Source organism: Esox lucius, chromosome 11, assembly GCF_011004845.1.
Source record: "Esox lucius isolate fEsoLuc1 chromosome 11, fEsoLuc1.pri, whole genome shotgun sequence".
Classification (NCBI taxonomy): domain Eukaryota; kingdom Metazoa; phylum Chordata; class Actinopteri; order Esociformes; family Esocidae; genus Esox; species Esox lucius.
Window position 1 is genome coordinate 36,323,461 of NC_047579.1, and position 21,875 is coordinate 36,345,335.

At 43.0% G+C, this 21,875-nt stretch overlaps 1 protein-coding gene across 1 annotated transcript; it reads right to left on the minus strand.

Moving 5' to 3' along the window:
• Window positions 1-1,133: 1,133 nt before the first annotated feature.
• Window positions 1,134-13,802, minus strand: LOC105029660. Its single transcript, XM_029123291.2, has 4 exons — window positions 13,756-13,802; window positions 11,006-11,458; window positions 10,441-10,839; window positions 1,134-6,108 (listed from the first exon to the last, which is right to left on the minus strand). The coding sequence occupies exons 2-4, from the start codon at window positions 11,450-11,452 to the stop codon at window positions 2,170-2,172; spliced, it is 4,785 nt and encodes a 1,594-aa protein (XP_028979124.2). The 5' UTR covers window positions 11,453-11,458; window positions 13,756-13,802; the 3' UTR covers window positions 1,134-2,169.
• Window positions 13,803-21,875: the final 8,073 nt, after the last annotated feature.

A 21,875-nucleotide genomic window follows, 5' to 3' on the forward strand; every position in this document is an offset into this window, starting at 1 on the left:
TGCCCTGTATGTTTTTGATCTCTCCCTACTCTGTCACACCTGATTCAAATGATCAGCTCATTATCAAATCCTTCTTGAGCTACATCAGGTATGTTAGGGCAGGGAGAGATCTAAAACATGCAGGACAGGGGGGCGCCCAGGAGCAGGGTTGAGAAACACTGGCCCAAAGCAACAGTTATTAAAATGTACAATGTTTATTTTGTTAAGCTATTGTGTCCCATTCTTTCTCCACAAGGTTTACGATTTCCAACTGTTAATACAAATTGTCTAATTACTTGAGTAATACAAAAGATGCAATATTGCCTGTTTAATGTTATTTCTTACCATTTTAAGCATTTTAAACTTTGACCCCTGCAGGTCTATCAAATCACCTGTAGAGGGAGACCCAATAATGTAATCAAAATCCAACATTGTATTATTCCATTAAATATACTTTACCAGTCGATGGTTTTTACTTTCCCATTCAAGTGAATGGGTCAGAGAATCACAATGTGTGTGTGTGTGTATATATATTCTAAGAACACATTCTTTACAGCAAAGCATAAGGATTAACTGTCTTGTTCATGGACTTTATTAATGCCATCATTATTCTAACAATTCATACACTGTTAAAAATTTGGTTTTACTGTAGATTGGAATGTGGTAAGCAAGAGATGTGAGTCACAGGGAATGATCAGGTCATGATCCAATGTACCCATGTGATAGATAGATTACAGTGTTATCTTTTTGTGTTTGTTTGTGCCCGTCTGATTCTTGCATGGTTCTTATTCTGCACAGAGAGTCCTTGCTCTGTGGAAGGAAGCTTGAGTTGTGGGGACGTGTGGTTTGTCATAAGGCTCTGATTACTGATTAAATGCTTGGCTTGTGCTTAGCTCAACGTCCAGGGCACTGCCTGTATTGATTGAAGTTGTTTAATAGACTATTTGACAACATTCAGCTAATTTGACTACTTGAGGAGTTTGGTGGTTTCGCTGATATTCTGGTCCTATTCCTGGGATCTTGTGAATTACCAGGCTATGCCATTTGCCCTTAGAGAGACTGTTGGTCAAGGGAGATGTTAAGGAGATTGCCCCCCCATACGTATCAACCTGAAAAATAAAAATACAAAATGCAGACCACAACATTGAGATTGTTCTGAGGACAGACTTTTATTTATGCCTTGGTAGGAGGAAACTTAAAACATTTGACATATAAAACAAAAGCAATTACTCACCTATTGATAATATAATCATATTAGAAAATGTACCTTTGTAAAAAAGTTATGGTGTGCTTACAATCATATTTAATCCATCCAAATTAATATTTTAATATAGGACATATTTGATTCCAGTGGTAAATCATGTGTTATGTTACCAAATATTTCCTCTTACTTGTTCAAACAGTTGAGATGCCAATGAACAGTAATTACTGTGTGAAATGTGAAAGATTATTATGTGAGTTATGTGTATTTAGATCAAATCTAATCAATCAAATATGTTGTATCAATAAAGAATGGTCATCAGGACAAGAGGTTATCAGCAGGAGTTAACCCAATTTTGATATAAGTTCTATATCTATTGCAAACCCACCATATTAAAATAGTGATCCAATCAACAACCACTATTTACCTTTTTAAATGGAGCAATGTCAAAACATTTAAAGGCTGATTTGGAGTACTTTGTAAATGGTTTGAAAAGCATTAGAAAGCAGAAAATGTGGAAAAACATCAAGGAAGATGATCAGATGACACATGATACTTGACCTTAGGTCACTCTGGTAACTCAGGTAACTGTGGTTCTAATAACCAAGTATCTTTTCTCCCGAGTCATGCAAACCCATTTTCAAATCTGGCAAGCTCACATGATATAACCAAACCCTAGTTTGGTGAAAATATGCTTTACATACTAGGTTGTACAGACAGTTCTTCCTGATTACAGTTTTAATGAATAGAAAATATGCAACATTTTTACCCCCTCCCTCATCTCAACACAACATGCACCGTTTCGACCACTGCCCTCTCCTCACTGCAACTCATCACAGCCCATCACTTTCTCTACATTAATATATGTTCTGCTTTCAGAATTTCACGGTGAATGATGCCTCGCTGCCTATGCAGCCCTCAGGAAATTTAACGAAGAAGCAAGGGAACGTCTGAATTCATTTTCGGGGTGAATTATTGGGTCACTAATTTCAAGGCAGGTATTTCTTGGCCTTCATACGGGGTATAATATGTATGTCTCGGACATCGTTGTGTTGCAGCAGCCAACACAAGTAGCGCTCTGTACCCATGCCCCACCCGCTAGTGAGTAGAGGGATGGCCTGGCGCATGTTGACGTACCACCTGTAGGACTCCTCTGGCACAGCGTGATGCATGAGGGCCTTCTGCACCCCCTCTGGGCTGGAGTGACGCTCCCCAAGACCCAGAGTCTCCCCGAGTCCCAGGAGGAGGTCTGAAGCTTTTGCCTTGCGTGTGCCCGAGCCCTCCACATATGCTTGGTAGAAAGGCACTCCCAGGTGGTCCATCTCTGTCAGCCAAACAGCGCCTCCGTGCTTCTCAATCAACACCCGTTCTCCTTTGCGTGTTAGCTTCCTGCCAAATTGGGGCTGGCCATCCTTCACCCACTCCAGGCAGTCTGGCGAGGGCATCATGGGTATGGCCTGGTCCAGAGTGACTCTTGGCAGACGAGCTCCTCCATTCAACATTTTCAATAGGTTCTGTACATGTGAAAGGGTCCCAGCTGTGTTGAGGATAATATTGGAGTGTTTCTTCAGCATCGCTTCGGTGAGATGAGCCACATATCCTTCAGCTATGCGCATGGCATTATCCATGTCCCCCAGAAGCTCGCACTCAACGTGGTAGAACTGGTTAAGGTGTGTTGCGTCCGGGTCTTCTCCCCGAAAACTTGGCGACACATAGTACGTCCCCGGGAGGTTTTCTTGGAATCGCAAAAAATACTCCAGCACAAATTGCATGGAGTCAGCCAAGTACACATCCTGCCCCAGCATGTTGACCGAGATGGGCTCAGAGTCGGAACCCAGACCCATCGGAGAGGAGATGGTGTCAGTGGTGAGAGGGGTCAGAGCGTATGCATACTGGCAGGTGTTGTGGAAGTATTCCACTGTGCTATGGAAGAGGGTATTCTGAATTTGGAAGAGGTTACGGTACCACTGGCTCTTGATGGCAGCCATGGAGTGGCTCTCTGGGTCCTCCCAGGACCGTGGGGCCTTGCAGAATGTAATTTTGGTGTGGATCTCCTTCAGGGATTCAGGACTGGCAGGAGGACCGTTGGCTGATGAGACATACCCAGGGTAGCTTTCAAAGTACTCCGGGAGCACATCGGCAGGCTTATCACCTCGTGGAGGAACTAAAGGGATCAGTTTCACATGTGCATAATCAACCTCAAAGCCCTCAAAGATGAGTGTGACGCCTCGAGCATGCATTCCTTCCTCCAGAAGTCGAGCTACTTTAAGAGTGGCCAGGATCAGGGATGTGTAATCAGTGTCCTCCATTTGGAAAATATTGCTGTGCAGTGGTTTGCGTGGCACTAGAACAGTGAATCCAGGTGTATTGGGGTACGGAGTGAGGAAAGCCACATGCTCACTGTCCTCCCACACTCTCCAGTGTTGCTCCTCCCCACGTATGATGCGACAGAACAGGCTGTTGTGGGCGGGGTCACCTAAAAATTCATTGCAGGAAGGTGCATTGGATGTTGGCAGCCTGGCCCGAATCTTGGCTTGAACATGGTCCAGGTCCGCATCTTCCCAGCGTGGACCATTCTTTGAGCTGCAGTAACCTGTGTCATAAGGTTGAAAGTCCTCCTCTCCAGCCTGGTGGGGGCACCAGTTAGGTTCCAGGCCATGAAGTGGCAGCACTCGTAAATGGGCCGGCTGCTCAGGGTGTGGGTTAAATATGAGGGCGCAACGCTGCACAGCCAGTCGTTCGCATAGCAGGTTTGCGACATCTCGCGCTGCTTGCAACATCGCTACAAAGTCTGGCACTGGCAGCTGAAAGATGCTGCTCGGCCCACTCAGGGTCTTTCGGGTAAGGATGGTGGCCCCTGGTGTCCAGGGGTGGGAATGAAGGTGAGCAACGAGTTCGTCAGTCTCCCAGATCACGTTGGAGTAACTCTGCATGGGTCTCAGGACTTCGACACGTGCAATGCCGCCAACCATGGATGCTACAAACATAACCCCGGCGTTGGTTTCAACCACAGCATCACCTTTATGGTCTACAGCAATTATTCCAGCACAGCTGCCCTTCAAGTTATCGGACATTACTTCTCGACATGCTGCCCTAAGGCTGTAGCCTTTGTGGTGGTAGAGACTGGCTACTTTTTGTGCCACTGTGTACCTTAGAAATACATCTCCATCACCAGAGCAGGTGACCGCAAGCTTGTCATCAGCAAATACACCTGCACCTACTACCGCTGTGTCCCCAACTCGCCCCTTCCATTTGCCCACTAATCCACCTGTGGATGTTGCAGCTGCTAACCTGCGCCATCGATCCAAAGCAACAGCTCCCACTGTCTGTGGATGTTTTGCCTTAGAGGCCCGGCCAGAGCTTAGTTCTGCCAAAAGCTCTCTGCGGCGGATATCAGTTTGGAAGTACTCAGGCCTCATTGGCTTCTCACTCCCTTCTAAGCCTTGCAAGAACTCTTCTGCTCCTTCCCCTACCAAAAGTACATGTGCACTCTTCTCCATGACCTGTCTGGCTGCTTTCACTGGGTTTTTTACACTCTGGACACAAGCCACAGATCCGGAGTATATCCCATTTCCATCAACTATAGTTGCCTCCATCTCATTTCTCCCATCTTTGTTGAAAACTGATCCCTTTCCGGCATTGAATAGAAAGCAGTCCTCGAGAGCTTGCACACTCCGTTGAACTGCATCTAGACTACTGCCTCCATCTTGTAGGACTTGTGCTCCAAGGATCAGGGCTGTCTGGAGAGCAAATTCAATAACACCAACCACCTTTGTATTTAGCATCATCTCCTCTCCAGCTCCTCCGTGGATTACCAGAGTGAAGTCCTGACCCATGTTGGAGGCAGAGTCAGAGGGGAGAGTTGCACTGGATGTCGTCTTGTCTTGTTTTTGGCCTGGCGGATTAATGTTTCTGTGAATTTGTTCTCGGGTGGATCCATTTATTCTTTCTCCTTGTCCTTCTTGGAGCAGTACCTCTAGGGCTCCCATTTGTCTGGCAATTGCATATCTAACAGCAAGAAGCATCACCAGCTTGAGATTTACTTTGAGCTTTTCTCGAAGCTTCTCCAACACTGCAGCAAAGCTGCCTTTCCCGTTGAGCACCATACGGACACGGTCTCTCCTCCCCAGGTAGGTCACAGCCAGTTGGTCTTTAGCATACACATTCCCCACTGCTAGCTCTACTCCCTCCATCATATCCTTGCCAGTAAGGTAAATGGAAGGGCATCCAAAGGGCTCCAGGAATGACTTCAGGGGACTGTCTGGAGACAGTAATCCGCGTAGTGCCCCCAAGTGAGGGCCCACACCATGGCCACTCTTTGTGGCTTTGATCAGGCCCTTGTGCTCCAGGAAAGCCACATCGAACAGACGGAGGAGTTTGCCTGTGTATATCGAGTTGTTGTCTAGTCCGACACAGGATTCCAATGCACCGATGAGCTGGCAGGATTGAGTGGTGAGGGAGTAAGTCGGATCGCAGCGGCCATGCTTGTAATGGCGCATGTGGGTTGGGGTAACAATGATGTAGCCGTTGGCAGATTCCCCGAATATCTGCCTGAGGGAGAGCTGCAAGGAGAAGTTGATCCAGGCATCATACAGGCTCCTCAGACCCCGGAGGGTAGCAAAGACATCTGGGTAAGAGGGAACGTCAAATGTGATTATAGGATGTGTTGCTTCAGGGGAGGATATCGGCGGGTCTGGTCTAGTTATCCCCTGCAGTCGGAATGCTAGGGGGCTTGGGGAGAAGGAATCAGCCTTTTTAATGTAGGCTGACCCATTGTTTCCTGAGTTGGCCTGGACTAGTTCTGCTGTGAGCGACTCGGAGAGATGCCACACAGTTTCAGCCACTAATCCAGCCACCATTCCATCCACTGCACTGTGCTCGAACACCATCCCTGCTGTGCCGTCCTTGAATACAACCAGGTTCACAACCTGTAGAAAGCAATTATAGAAGCAGAAAGAGAAAATATATATTTTTTATTTTATTTTACATAGCATGCTTGTGATATTGTCTTGTAATGTTGACCTATAGGGGACCCAATGTAATGAGTTTGTGAGTTAACTGGTATTTGCTGGGTACAGTTACAGTATATTTGCCGTCTGTGCAGCAAATAGCTACTCTAAATTTCATTTAATACATAATAGCTTATTTAAATCAGTATACACTGGGTGCACTATTATTAGGCAAGTGAGTATTCTGATCGTATCATTATTTCTATGCACATTTTCCAACTCCAAACCATATAAACTTAAATGCTCATTGGATTGAATCATTGTCAGGTGATACGTATTTGTGTAATGGGGGGGGGGGGGGGGGGGTGAAAGCGAGTTACACCTTATATCAACATGTGCATAATTATTAGGCAGCTTCATGACCTCAGGTAAAATGTGCCACAAAAATAGATTTACAGTGGATATAAAAAGTCTACACACCCCTGTGAAAATGCCAGGTTGTTGGGATGTAAATGAATGAGACAAAAATATATCATGTCAGAAGTTTTTCCACTTTTAATGTGACCTATAATTAGAAAAATTCAATTGAAAAACAAACTGAAATCTTCGAGGGGGAAAAATGAAAAATACAAATCTTACAATAACCTGGTTGCATAAGTGTGCACACCCTCTTATAACTGGGGATGTGGCTGTGTTCAGAATTAACCAATCACATTTAAACTCATGTTAAATAGAAGTCGTTACACACCTACCATTATTTAAAGTGACTCTGATTATTCACAAATTAAGTTCAGCTGTTGTTGTAGGATTTTCCATTTTTTTAGTTGCATCTAAGAGCAAAAGCCATGGTCCGCAGAGAGCTTCAAAGCATGAGAGGGATTTCATTGTTGAAAGATATCAGTCAGGAGAAGGGTACAAATTAATTTCCAAAGCATTAGATATACCATGGAACACAGTGAAGACAGTCATCATCAAGTGGAGAAAATATGGCACAACAGAGACATTACCAAGGACTTCGAAGTCCCTCCAAAAATGATGAAAAGATGAGAAGAAAACTGGTCAGGGAGGCTTCCAAGAGGCCTACAGCAACATTAAAATAATTGCAGGAATTTCTGGCAAGTACTGGCTGTGTGCTACATGTGACAACAATCTCCCGTATTCTTCATATGAATGGGCTATGGGGTAGGGTGGAAAGACGGAAGCCTTTTCTTACAAAGAAAAACTTCCAAGCCCGGCTGAGTCCCCCAAAAGCACGTGGGAAAATATGTTATGGTCTGATGAAACCAAGGTTGAACCTTTTGGCCATAATTCCAAAAGGTATGTTTGGCGCAAAAACAACACTGCACATCGCCTAAAGAACACCATACCCACAGTGAAGCATGGTTGTGGCAGCATCATGCTTTGGGGCTGTTTTTTCAGCTGGAACCAGGCCTTAGTCAGGGTGGAGGGAATTAGGAACAGTTTTGAAACAAAACCTTCTGGCGTCTGTTAGAAAGCTGAGGATGTAGAGAAAGTTCACCTTTCAGCACAACAACGACCCAAAGCACACATCCAAATCTACAAAAGTATGGTTTCACCAGAAGAAGATTAACGTTTTGGAATGGCCTAGCCAGAGCCCAGACCTGAATCCAATTGAACATCTGTGGGGTGATCTGAAGAGGGCTGTGCACAGGATATGTCCTCGCAATCTGACAGATTTGGAGCGCTTTTGCAAAGAAGAGTGGGCAAATATTGCCACGTCAAGATGTGCCATGCTAATAGACTCTTACCTAAAAAGACTGAGTGCTGTAATAAAATCAAAAGGTGCTTCAACAAAGTATTAGTTTAAGAGTGTGCAAACTCATGCAACCAGGTTATTGTGAGTGTCTATTTTTTATTTTTCCCCCTCAAAGATTTCAGTTTGTTTTTCAATTGAATTGTTCACGTTTTAGGTCACATTAAAGGTGGAAAAAGTTCTGATGATTTATCTTTGTCTCATTCTTTTACATCACAAGTACCTGGCATTTTAACAGGGGTGTGTAGACTTTTTATATTGACAATGAAATGTCAACATTTTTGAAATGCCTTTCGGACGGATACAACACTCTTGAAATAGCTGTTGTTAACTATTGATGCGTGGCCACCAGACAATAAAATGTTTTGTTGCGAATAGTCAACTGGGGCGCAAAAAATGCATGGAGATGAAAAGACGCAAATTAATTGCAAAAGACTTGAGAATAATTAAACGTGACGCTACCAGGAACCCATTATCCTCCAGCGCCACCATATTCCAGGACTGAAACCTACCTGGAGTGTGAAGAAGTACAAGATGTCAAGTGCTCAGAGACATGGCCAAGGTCAAGGAGACTGAAAGAAGACCACTGAATAAGATTCACAAATTGAAGTGTATAGATTAGGCAAAGAAATACCTGAAGACAGATTTTTCAAAGGTTTTATGGACAGATGAAATGAGAGAGACTCTTGATGGACCAGATGGATGGGCCCGTGGCTGGATCACAAATGGACACTGCACCACTACAAGTCAGGCACTAGCAAGGTGGAGGAGGGGTACTGGTATGGGCTGCTATCATTAAGGATGAGGTAGATGGACCTTTTTGGTTTGAAGATGGACTGAAACTCAACTCCCATACCTACTGCCAGTTTCTGGAAGATACTTTTTTCAAGCAGTGGTACAGGAAGAGGTCCTCAGCATTCAAGAATGCCATGATCTTTATGCAGAACAATGCTCCATCAAATGCATCTAAGTACTCCACTGTTGGCTAGCATGCAAGGGCCTTAAAAATGCCAGAATAATGACCTGGCCCCCTTCCTCCCCTCACTTAAATCCTATTGAGAACTTGTGGGCCTTTCTCAAACATGAGATTTACAGGGAAGACAATGCACCTCTTTGAACAGCATTAGGGATGTGGTTACTGCTTCAGCGAAAGTTGATCGTGAACAGATCAAGTAACTGACAGACTACATGAATGGAAAGCTCATGGCAGTTATTGATAAGAAGGGTGGCTATATTGGTCACACAATAATTATTTTAATTGTCAATATTTTAATTAGTTGTCATTTTGTCATTACTTATTTGCTACACATATTTAAAAAATTGAGAATAAACAGGTGAGTTGGGAGAAATTAGTTTTGTAATTTTGTTGTCTAATAATTCTGCAAACCAATTGTTTCCTAATAATTGTGCACACTTCTACAGCTCTGGAAAAAATTAGGAGACCACTGTTTTTCTGATTTTACTATTCATAGGTATGTATTTGAGTAAAATGAACAGTTTTGTTTTATTCTATATACTACTGACAACATTACTCCCAAATTCCAAATAAAAATATTGTCATTTACAGTATTTATTTGTAGAAAAATACTGTGTGGCATGGAGCAAAAACAATTCTCAGAGTTTGGGAACATTGTTTGGAGCAAAGGAAGCAGGTGTTCTTCCAGGATAACCTTGTACTTGGCTTGATTCATGCATCCTCTCACGAAGACAAATCTGCCCAATTCCAGCTTTGCTGAAGCATCCCCAGATCATCACCGATCCTCCACCAAATTTCATAGTGGGTGCGAGACACTGTGGCTTGTAGGCCTCTCCAGGTCTCCGTCTAACCATTAGACGACCAGGTGTTGGACCAAGCAGAAAATTTGACACATCAGAGATGATAACTTTACTCCATTCTTCTACGGTCCAATCCTTATGGTCTTTTGCAGACTTCAGCCTGGCTCCTAGGAGCCTGTTTCGAACCGTCCTCGCCGTGCACTTCACCCCAGCTGCTGTTTGCCATTCTTTTTGTAAGTCACTTGATGTCATCCTACAGTTGAGTGACATACAAATGAGTCATCTCGGTCAGTGGATAGTCGTTCTTGCCCTCTGCAAGTCTGTAGCTTTGTTGTCCCCAATGTCTGTTGCTTGACCTTGTTCTTGTGATCTGCCGTCTTTGGAATTTGGAAGCAATCTGACGCTCACTGTATCCCTCTTCCAGTAAAGCCAGAATTTAACCCTTCTTTTCCTCATTCAAAGCTTTTCTTTTCAACTCTTTTTTGTCTCTTAATTTTTTCTCGAGCTGTATATTCCCCTGAGAAAGATCTAAACTCACTCTTCCTTTATAAAACATTCAGGTTTGAGGTTCAAGTTAGACGCCAGTGCGGCGTCGTCTGGTTATATTGGTCTTGCCGCGCTAGACACATTTTAGATATTCGTGTTATTCCCCTTTAAAACCATACCCACATCTATTATCAGACAATAACAACTGATTCACTACAGCATCCCAAAGCTGTAATAATCCTCAATTAGGGTCTCACGCATAACCCGTACTCTACCTTGTCATAGTATCTCAGGCTGGGCCTTTCGCCTCCTCCCAGTCTGACAGCGTTGAGGGTTTCTGCGAGGTCTTCTGGTGGGTGGCTGTCTTCCAGGGAGAGAGTAACCACTGCACTCTCCATCACACCAAGTGATGCGGCCGCTTCCCCACCTGCCTGCAGAATCTCCTCCCTCACGGCGCTCCAAGCCTGCCGCTGCAGGGCAGAGAGGCCATAGACGGTGGAGGGATCGTGGTTCAGGGCAGCTCTGGGCTGGCTCATCACGCTAGCCACTTGGCTGTAGATTTCAGGGAACGGCACGGGTGATGTGAGCGCCCCTGGGCTGGATCGCTGTAGTATGTTGACTCGAAATGCCCCTCCAGCACAGATGGCAATGGCATGGAGGCTGTCTGGGTATACCTGGAGTACAAACGGCAGACTTGGCAGGTTAGGAAGTGGGATGTGATCACAAAAATTGGGTCTACGATCAGCTGCTCTCGTTATCATACTATTTGTACTCCAGATATACCCCGGCAGCCTCTGTGGTGCATGAAAACATCAGAAGTGAACATTGACTCATGTTTACCTTAATCTCATCTTGGGTCTTCCCAGGAATGCGGCTGGCAGCAAACACCTCTGACTGCTGGGTGCGCTCAGTGGGTCCCTCGCCCTCTACCAGAGAAGGCTCGCTGTACATCTTGGCCACAGCCCAGAGCAGAGCTGCGGCCCTCTCCAGCTGGGTGCAGTCCTTCTTGGCTCTGGAGGGCGGCAGGACAGCGGGCACGGCCGTCGAGGTGGGCAAGGGGTCGGCACACGAGAGGAGCCGGCTCTTGAACTGCTCTGTCACCCAGTTCTCCCGCCCAGAGGCTGAAGCCACAAATTGCTTTTGGGCCTCCAGCAGGACCTCGTTCTGTTGACTGAGGTCATCTTTGTATTTCAGGTAGAGCTCTGGGCTCAGGGTAAGCTGGAGAACACGGCCTGCCTCTTTGAGGGTGACATCCAGCTTTGGAATGGGGTAATCAAGAAGTGCCATCCTGTCCTGTAGATGGAAGTAGGTAGCTAAGGCAGGGGGAGATTCAGCATGCACAATCAATTTAGTTTCTGTACAGGCTCCTATGTAGTTTGCCGCTCTCGTCTGGAGTACGCACAAACGTGACCTGCTGAGTTTGCCTGTGAGATTACAACCTGAATATCTACTTGTGATGCACCAACTCCTCCTCTTGTGAAATACTGTTATTCAATTAGTATATTAATGTTCCCTTCTGGAGAAGGGCCCTCGTGAGACATGCACAAGACTCCGTAGATTAGCTCCGCCGCAGTGAATGGACAGTATGTTTTAGCTTGGATGCCAGGTTGTCAGGGACACAATTGCTCCTGTAAGGTCAGTGTGCCTGCACAATATACATTGTGACTTTATCACAAGCGTGAGTGTGGCTAGCTAAACTAAGGCATTGCCCTCATCCCTTCATAATTATGGCCGTGATGTTTGTAGCCACGGTTGTCATGGTTATACGTCTCTGGGTGCATGATCTTGTTGGGATGATTAGATTAGTGCCGATTCACCCGGTCTCTTTACAAGGATGCCTGTTTCTCATTCTTCTAAGGACAGATGTGAGTTCAGCTATGTCTCTGGTCTTGTGATTGCAAGGCTGTTCCTTATGATTGTTACGTAATGAAAATGAATTTGTTTTAATTAATAGCACTCTCTTAAACAACATATCTAATATATAAGTTCAGAAGTACAAAACTTTATTTAAATGGTGTATTGAAATAGGATTAGGTTTCATACTTAGAAAAACTAAATGTAATGGCACACCTGTGTGATTTTTGAATGGGACATCAATGAGGCAGTTATCAGATGACTAATCTGATTTCTGTTTTTCAATATGTCACAGAAGAGATTCTAGTTTAGTATTTTAACATTTTGTCATGTACTGTGCTAAACTGGCATGCCTGCATTACTGACCTGTCAACCATTCAAAACCTGTAGCATTCTTTATGAAAAAATATATATAACAAAGGAGATCTGTTGAGCAGCTAAAATTCTAAATAAGCAAGAATAGGAATATATTTAACTTTGAAAGCTACAGCAGTTGGTCTCCTCAGTTCCCAAACGCTCACAGAGTATTGTTAAAAGAAGAGTTGATGCAACACAACGGTAAATATGCCCCTGTTCCAACTTTTTTGACACATGTTGCTGGCATCAATAAAACTGGGCATATATTTTTCCAGAAATATTAACATTTCTGTTTCAACATTTCATATGTTGTATTTTTACTATATTAAATTAAATACAGGGATAAATGATTTGCACATCATTGCATTCTGTCTTTATTTGCATCTTTTGCAGTGTCCCAACTTTTTGGAAACAGGGTTGTATTATTATTATTATTCCATGTCTAGAGAACATGCAGGTGAAATAACCGTTTCTCTTTCTCTCTCGCATATATATATATATGCCCTCCACTATAATAATGTGATGTACTACTATGACTCACTTAAGTGTAAGTCATTGATTCACACATCTGGCTCAGTGTCTTAGGTGACTTTCATACAACCTTAAAGTTCTTTCTATGGCTACACAAAATACCACTGTCATCAACTACAAATGCATTCATAGATACATATAGATGGCTCTGGATATTACACTCTGGAATTAGACTGTTGTAAAGTTGTCTATTTAAGTGTTTAGGCTTATAACATACAATTTGAAAGTATATAAGTAAGTATAAACTGTTTTACCTCAATATCGAAATAACTTCCAGAATCCACTTGCTTCGTAAGATGCAGCAATAGTCAGAGAATGGCAAGTTATGTTGTTCTACACAAACACGGGTTGGTTATAATATGTTCCTAGTGATTCCAATTACAGAATTCAATTTCCTGTCTCTCCACAGAGGCTGGAGGCCTATACAAATACTCTCCCTAACAGAATGGCCATTGTAATAAGAAAAATGGTACACATCTTTTAGGTGCATCATTAGTTGAATTATCTATGCCTTATTTCAGCTGTAATCAACAGACACACTTTCGAACGGTAATCAAATGGTAATCAACGGTCATAGTTTTCCACATTTAACCTTGTGACTTGAATTCAAACGTATTGGTTTTGGACACGTCTTCTATTACCAGCGTCCTGGTCTCATGAGGCAGAGTTTTTAATGACTGTCTCGTTATGTCCATGCAATCTCATGTCAACTATTAAAAGCATTTCATCAATATTCTTTATTATGGTTAATAGTAGATAAATATTTAAAATATTGACTGAAATCAGTTGCTATGGTAGTTATGCCTAATTCAGTGCAATTTGCAAATTGCCAAAAAAAATCTTCATACCTCTTGTGAAAGTGCAAAAATGCAATGTCCTCTTGGGTCTCCAGGTTTGCCTTCTGAGCTTTTGACCCTGTTATTTATGCTCTGATGTGCACATTTTTTTATTGAGTAATTAACTCATGACTTCCCTTTTTTAGGGCAGTGTGAATAAATCTGAAACTCAATAATGCCTGCTCAGCTTCCCTATTCCCTTCCACACATCAGCTTGATTTTTGAATGGAACATCAATGAGGCAGTTATCAGATGACTTATCTGATTTCTGTTTTTCAATATGTCACAGAAGAGATTCTAGTGTAGTATTTTAACATTTTGTCATGTACTGTGTTACTGAAGTGAAAGTTATACTTTTACAATGAATCTAATAATACATTTCTATAATTGACTCAAAAATGTCTTTTTTCAAGCGCCCCTTGAGCAACAAACCAATAATAGACCGTTTTTTGGGACTGTTGCAAGTTCCTCCAACGTGTGTGACAACACTAAAAACAAATGATATAAATATGTAGTACTATGCAAGCCTTCGGCACTATTTGGTCAACAAGTGTTAGTTTGTAAAATAAAATACTAATATATATTATATTCATGTGTTTATATGTTTTATTATATGTATACATTTTTTAATAAAACACTTACTACCCAAATAAATGTTCTTAGTTCGACTTTCAGGTGCCTAAGAGATTTGTGCAGTACTGTGTAAAAACAGAATGCAGTGATGTGCAAATTATTTAAACCCTATATTCAATAGAAAATTATACAAAGACAACATATCAAATGTTGAAACTGAGATATTTTATTGTTTCTTGAAAGATATATGTCCACTTTGAATTTGATGCCAGCAACACGTTTAAAAAAAGTTGGGACAGGGGCATGTTTATTACTGTGTTGCATCACCTCCTTTTCAGAAAAGTAGGGACAGATCAACTGGAAAAGGTGTGTAGTGCTAAAAAACTAAACCTGGTGGAGTATCGCACAACTAATTAGGTCAATTGGCAACAGATCAGTAACATGATTTGGTATTAAAAGATCATTCCAGAGAGGATGGGCCTGTCAGAAGTGAGGATGGGGAGGGGTTCACCAGACTGCGTGGGCAAATAGTGCAACAATTTAAGAATGTTTCTCACTGTAAAATTGCAAAGAGTTCACATCCTCTATCATACATAATATCATTAAAAGATTCACAGAATCTGGAGAAATCTCTACATGCAAGGTACAAGGCCGAAAACCAATGTTGGCCGTGATCTTCTGGCCCTCACTGCATTAAAAACAGACACGATTGGAAATCACTGCATGGGCACAGGAACACTTTGTCTGCAAACCCAGTATGTCGCTGCATATACAAATGCAAGTTAAAACTCTACCATGCAAAGAAGAAACAATATATAAAAAAGATCCAGAAACGCTACCGGACTCTCTGATCTCATTTAAGATGGACTGAGGTGAAGTGGAAAACTGCTGAGGTCTGATGAGTCTAAATGTTAAATTATTTCATGGACTCTGCATCTTCTGGACAAAAATGGAGTAGGACCATCCGGCTTGTTATCAGCGCACAGTTCAAAAGCCAGCATCCGTGATGGTATGGGGGTGCATTAGTGCACATGGCATTGGTGACTTCCACATCTGTGAAGGCACCATTAATGCTGAACAATATAGGCTGGTTTTGTAGCAACATTTTTCAGGGAAGGCCTTGCTTATTTCAGCAAGACAATGCCAAACCACATTCTGCACGTATTACAACAGCATGGCTCCGAGGTAAAAGAGCTAATATGTTAAACTGGCCTGCATGCATTCCTGACCTGTCAACCATCAAAAACTTCTGGCGCATTCTGCAAATTCACTAACCTAAGTGGCCTAAGGGGCAAAAATCAATCGTAGAAAGACTTGTGGTTCTTATGTAGACATTACAGTAGAAATAATCCAGAAAATAAGTAAGCTAATGTTAATAAAAACTGTAATTAACAGTTGTTAATACAGCTATTACATTTCTTTCAACTGAAAAATTTGTTTTATTATATTTGCTCTATTTCACCCAAACAGTCATCAACAGATAATGTATTCTACATTACCATTTAATTTTGCCACTGTGAGTATAAATTCACATTTCTCATAGCACCTGCTTCCTGGTCTCGTTTATTAGATTTGTAGCTACAGTGGAAAAAGAGCTATGAATCTGAATTAATGTAAGTCTAGCTATACTGCCCTTGCAGCGCGTAATCTTGTGCGAAGCTAGACAGCCAGTTAACATTGAAACGTTTTCCAAGAAACATGCTAGACTTGACCTTTCTTGCACTTTACTGGATTCTTGTTTTCTCTTTTTACTTTTCTTTTGTAAAACTGCAATGTTACAGAGATAAGAACATAAATCAATATATAAATATTACCGTATCCATTTAGAAGGTATTACAAAGATTACTACATAAATGCACATTCCTACCAACGTAAAAAGAACATTGTAATGCACAATAGACATAATAGACCGCTACCACCTGCTACAATACCGAAATCAATTAGTGAGCCAGCCACAGTTGTAACTGCTAGTCAACAAAACACGTTTCACCGATACAATAGAAAAGTTTCTAATGTAACATTACTTCAATAATACAATAGTTCAATAGCCGTTTACACGTACTACTTACAGACGAATATTCTCCAAGGCCTCAGCGAATCGAACATACGTTCCTCAACGATGTGTATCTAGCACTGTCCGTCTTTCCTGTTTTGGCCTCGCTAAAGAATTACACCTGAACACATAGAAACTATCTGCGCATGTGACAAGTCTCTTCCTCCAAACTGCTAACTAGCCGGCAGAGCCCGCGGGTCAGACAGACGATGCATGCCAGAGATTCCAACAGCCCAGAATGACCACTCTGATGCACATCCAACCAACAACTTATTTCTGTGACTAACTGAACATTCAAGGCAGCACACTCCCCGCTTGAAATAACAATATTATATCATTACAGACAAACTCACACTTGAAGCGAAAGTACTTATGAAAATCCATCTAACGTCTCTGAGACAGGCCACACCTTGGCCGTCCCATTCCTCAAAACCCTTACCTCCAGCTTGCGGACATTCTTGTCACTGCTTGGCAAAGCCTTCCCAACCAGTCCCATAGGCCATTCGTTTCTGTGGGCCTGGCTGTCCTTCAATAAGACAATGTCTCCTTCTTTGACGTCTGGCTTGTCTTTTGTCCACTTCCTACGGCTCTGTAGTGTAGGCAGGTACTGTCCTTTCCATCTCTTCCAAAAAGTGTCAGCAAGCCACTGGACTTGCTTCCACTGCTTTCCGTACAACTGAGCCGTGCCAAAACTCCCAAAGGGTGCTAAAACTGCACTAGTCTTCTGCATAAGGAGCATCGCTGGGGTGAGTACTGCAGGCATGTCCGGGTCAGTGGATACGGACACGAGGTCATCCATTTATGATCACCATCACCTTTGCCATGAAAGCGCTCAGGACTTCATGTGTGAGACGTGTTGGTCCTGTCTGAAGTAGCATTGCGTCCAGAATGCGCCTGGCAACCCTGATAAGTCTCTCTCAGGAGCCACCCGCGTGAGAAGCATGAGGGGGATTAAACAACCAGGAGCATCCTTTCTCCTGGAGGAACCTTCTGACTGCTGTGTCATCCATGTGCATTCCCAATTCCTTACCAGATCCCACGAGGTTGGTCCGTCAGTCGGACCGCAGAAGTTTTCGCTGGACCACGAATCGAGAGCATTGATGAAACTGTCTATTGTCATGGTTTCAATCAGTTCAATACTCACTGCTCAGGTGGACATGCATGTAAAAAGCACGGCCCAGCGTTTGCTGTCCGCACTACCTCCTCTTGTGCAACGTGTCATGACAGACCATGGCCCAAAAACATCAAGACCGACAGTGGTGAACAGAGGTTCAGGAGACAGTGGCAGACAGATCTGCCATCTTCTGGTCCTCCAGCCTCCCTCTTAGTTTGTGGCAAGCAACACATTTGTGGATGACAGAGGACACCAGATGCTCACTCCCGATTATCCAGTATCCAGCTGCTCGAATAGCTCCTTCGGTAATGTGTCACCCTTGGTGAACTACATGTTCATGAAAGTGTCTTACGAGTAACGTGGCAATGTGATGGGTGTGTGGAATGATCAAATGGTGCTTTTCTTCTTTCGACAGGTCAGCAGCAGAAAGACCTCCTACACGAAGCAGACCATCTTTATCTACAACCGGATTGAGCTTCTAGAGTATGTTTCGCTTAGGCCATGTCTGTCTGTCCTCAAAACATTTACATTTGTCCTTGAAGGCTGTGTGCTGTACTGAACGAATGATCACAACTTTGGCTTGTGAAAGCTCACTTATGCTGGCCATCTCATTGAAACATTTCCATCCTTTGATTACTGCAGTGTCTGTCTTTCCCTTGAAGAATGCCGCAACATTAATGAGTCTGGCTATGATTCGATAGGGAGTTCTCCAGCTTGAACATTGTTCAAAGTGTTGTGAGCCCAGCTGGGCCCCTGACGCTTTGGTCGCCAGAGTAGTCACCTCAGGACAAATCTCACCATCAGCTTCAGGCTCTATGAGGGTGGAAAGGTTTGATTCAGTTGTCTCTGCTTCTTTGTCACGAAACAGGAAGGCTAGATCAGAGAGCCAGTTGCTGTGCTGGAGTTGGACTGCTGGTATGGACCTGGTTGCATGGTCTGCAGGATTCTGGTCTGTGGGCACATCACTCCACTGGTCAGGGTGAGGATCTTGTAATCTGAGTTACCCGATTGGAAACATACATATAAAACCTTCTTGTGGAGTTGTGTATGTAACCAAGTTCAATCTTACTGTCTGTGAAGAACTTCACAGCATCCACCTCAATGTCAATCTCATCTCTGATCAACTCGTGAAGTTCAACAGCCAGCGCAGCTGCGCAGAGCTCCAGGCGTGGAATGGTGTGGGCAGGGCAGGGGGCCAATTACGACTTCCCCATGACAAATCAAATATGGTATTGTCCTTGAGTGCCACCAGCTCTCAAGTAGGCCACAGCTCCTATAGCTATTGTGGAAGCATCTGAGAAGATGCATAATTATTTTCTCTGTGTTGAAGACAGCGAGACTGGGACATAGCACCTCCTCACATGCAGGTCTCAAAGAGCTTTTAAAGAATCCTTCCATAAGTTCCACTCTGTTTCTCTTTTTTGGGGGAGAGGCGCATCCCACTCGCTCTTTTCTGATTAAAATTCCGCAATAATGCTTTACCTTTCATTGTAAAGCATTTTATTGTAAAGCCCAAGGGGTAGTACAAACTGTTGACCGTTGACAACACACCTCTTCGTGTGAATGGCTTTTTTTTCGCGGGACACCAGGTAAGTAAAGCTGTCTGTTTTCAAGTTCCAGGAGAGCCCCAGACTCCTCTGAAGAGGGACCGGATCCACTCCAAGGTCTAGATCGTTCAGATCCTTGGCACGGTCCTCTGCTGGGAAGGCATCCATTACCTGGCTACTGTTGGATGCCACTTTGTGTAGTCGCAGATTGGATTCTGCTAACATCTCTCAGGTTCGCGTGAGGAGATTTATTGCCTCTTCAGGTGTAGCAACTGAGGTGAGACCGTCGTCAACATAGAACTGCCTCTCAACAAACTGTCTTGCGTCAGACCCGTGTTCTTTTTCACCTCTTTGAGCTGCTCATCTCATACAGTAGATCTCTACTGCAGGTGAAGGGCTATTTCCAAATACAGACCTTCATCCTGTACTCGACTACATCCTTCCTGGGGTCATTATCCTCATACCAGAGGTACCAGAGATAATCTCTGTGGTCTTCTCTGACAACAAAACAACAAAACATCTGCTGTGAAGGCTACACGTTCTTTTCGGAAACGCAAAAGAACTAACAGTGTATTGTTCAAGTTTGGTCCACTGAGGAGCACATCATTAAGAGATATTCCATTGCATTCAGCACTTGAATCGAACACGACCTGTATGTGATCTGGCTTTTGCGGGTGGTACATGCCAAATGTTGGCAGGTACCAGTGTTCTTTACCTTTGTCCAAAAGAGGCGCATGCTCAGCTTGATCACTGTCTAGCATCTTCTGCATGAACTTGACAGTGATATTTCATTTCAGACTTTTTCTCCAGAGTTCTTTGTAGTGAACAGAGACGTTTTAAAGTTTGCTCCTTGTTGCTTGCGAGGCGTCGTCTAGGACAACAGAATGGTAACGGAGCCACCCAACTGTTTCCTTTATTTTGGTAGACCTCTGTATCCATCATTGCTAGGAAAACCTTGTCATCTATGGATAGCGCTGGTTTGTTGTCATCCTTGCATCCGTTGAACACCAAGCACCCTAGGTTGTTTGTGCTCATGGTGAAACTTGTGTCCTCCTCACATGCAAGAAAGGCTGGACGGTGAGGCCATGCGACCATTGTGTTGTTTCACATGGATACTGTTTGGACATGGACTGAAAAGCGACATGCGTCCATTTTGCAGTACGTTTGCTTTGTAGACATTGACCTCTGATGGTGTGTGAACCGTTCCTAAGCACACTTCTCCCACAATGACCCAGCCTAGGTCTAGCCGTGGTGCCTAAGGCTCGTTGTGAGGCCCGTTAATTTGCTCGTGCAACTTGTGCACCCTGAGGATGTCTCTCCCTAAGAGCAGGAGGATTGGAGCATCTCGGTCTACAGGTTGAATCTTGTTAGCAACTGGCTGTAGGTGGGAGTGATGTTGTGCGATCTCTGGAGAGGGAATTTCTGCCCTGTCATCCGGCACCAAATCACATTAAATTAAGGGGGGTAAGGGAAGCTGTAGTTTCCCATCAGAAGAATAAAGTATACAGCACCACAACTCCAAGTAATTCATTGCTTTGACCTTTGACCTTTTGGCAGCTGCATCTGTGTGAGAATATGAAAATGATTTTTTGATTTATGACCGGATGGTAGCAGTTTACCGGGGGGTACATGTCCGGTTAGAGAGGGAGGGGTAGAACAGGTGATTCTGTGGTATTGGAGGGGGATTCAAAAAGGGTTATGAGTAAAAGATTGTATGAACGGCTTGGGGTGGTAATATTTGTACAGTTGTTTCTTCCAGGGGTTCATGTTCGGTTAGGTTGGGAGGGGTAGAGCAGGTGGTTCTGGGGTATGAGAGCGGAGGTCAAAAATGTAAATGAGTAGAAATACATATTGTATGTACATTTCAATGATGCTGCTTTTAGAGAACTTTAGGAACTATGAATTTCAGGAAAAACTGTTGTTTATCTGAATGGCATACACTTTGAGTTTAGTAGGTTGGACAATCTTAGCAACTCTGAATTCAGCAGTCAGCAGTATGGCATTTTAAAATGGTGTCTTTTACATTAATCTAACAGTCAACCATTTGGGTAAACATGACTTCCTGACATTGTCAGAACCCAGATAAACAGCTATTTGATTAACTCTATGTTTTAAAGGTAGATAATGAGTAAGTTAATTACTGAGAATTAATTAGGCAAATATAAAGGCCATGAAATTACTTTCAAAGTAGGCTTATAGACTTTGTTAGTGTTTTAAGAGCTTTTATCAGAAAATATATACCGATGAAGAACATTTTAATGTCAAAGAGCCTTCAAATAGAAATAAACCAGGGTATGATAAACTATCCCACTCTGAAAGACATAAAGCATTGGTTGTTGAAGCCCAGTTAAAGTTCAAAATATTGTATTTAAATGACTTTAAACCCTCCCTTGGCATGGTGGTCGCCTATATGTTTTGAAAAAGAAAATGCTAAATAATGTTAATAAAACCCATAAAACATTGACAGAAAATGTCAAAATATGGACAGAAATACTTTTTTATAGATTATTAACTCTGGGATTGTTACATAAAAATAACTCAATGGAATTCACAGCATTTTGATTTCCAGTTCAGAAGTGTAAACAAGGAATGTAAATAACAGTTTAGTATTGCATTAGCAGAATATTATAAATTTATGAATATTTTGTTGTAAAGTGAATGCGTACTTACAATTTATATATAGAAGGTATAGGAAACGTGATAAAAGTTTCAGACAACGATCTAATGATCGCTAGAATGAGTAAAACCCAACATACAATGCGCTAAAGTATTCAAAGGTACAATTACCCAGTGAGCAATCGATGGCGGGCCGCAGGAGGCTGTAATGTCCTAGAGCCAGCGGGCA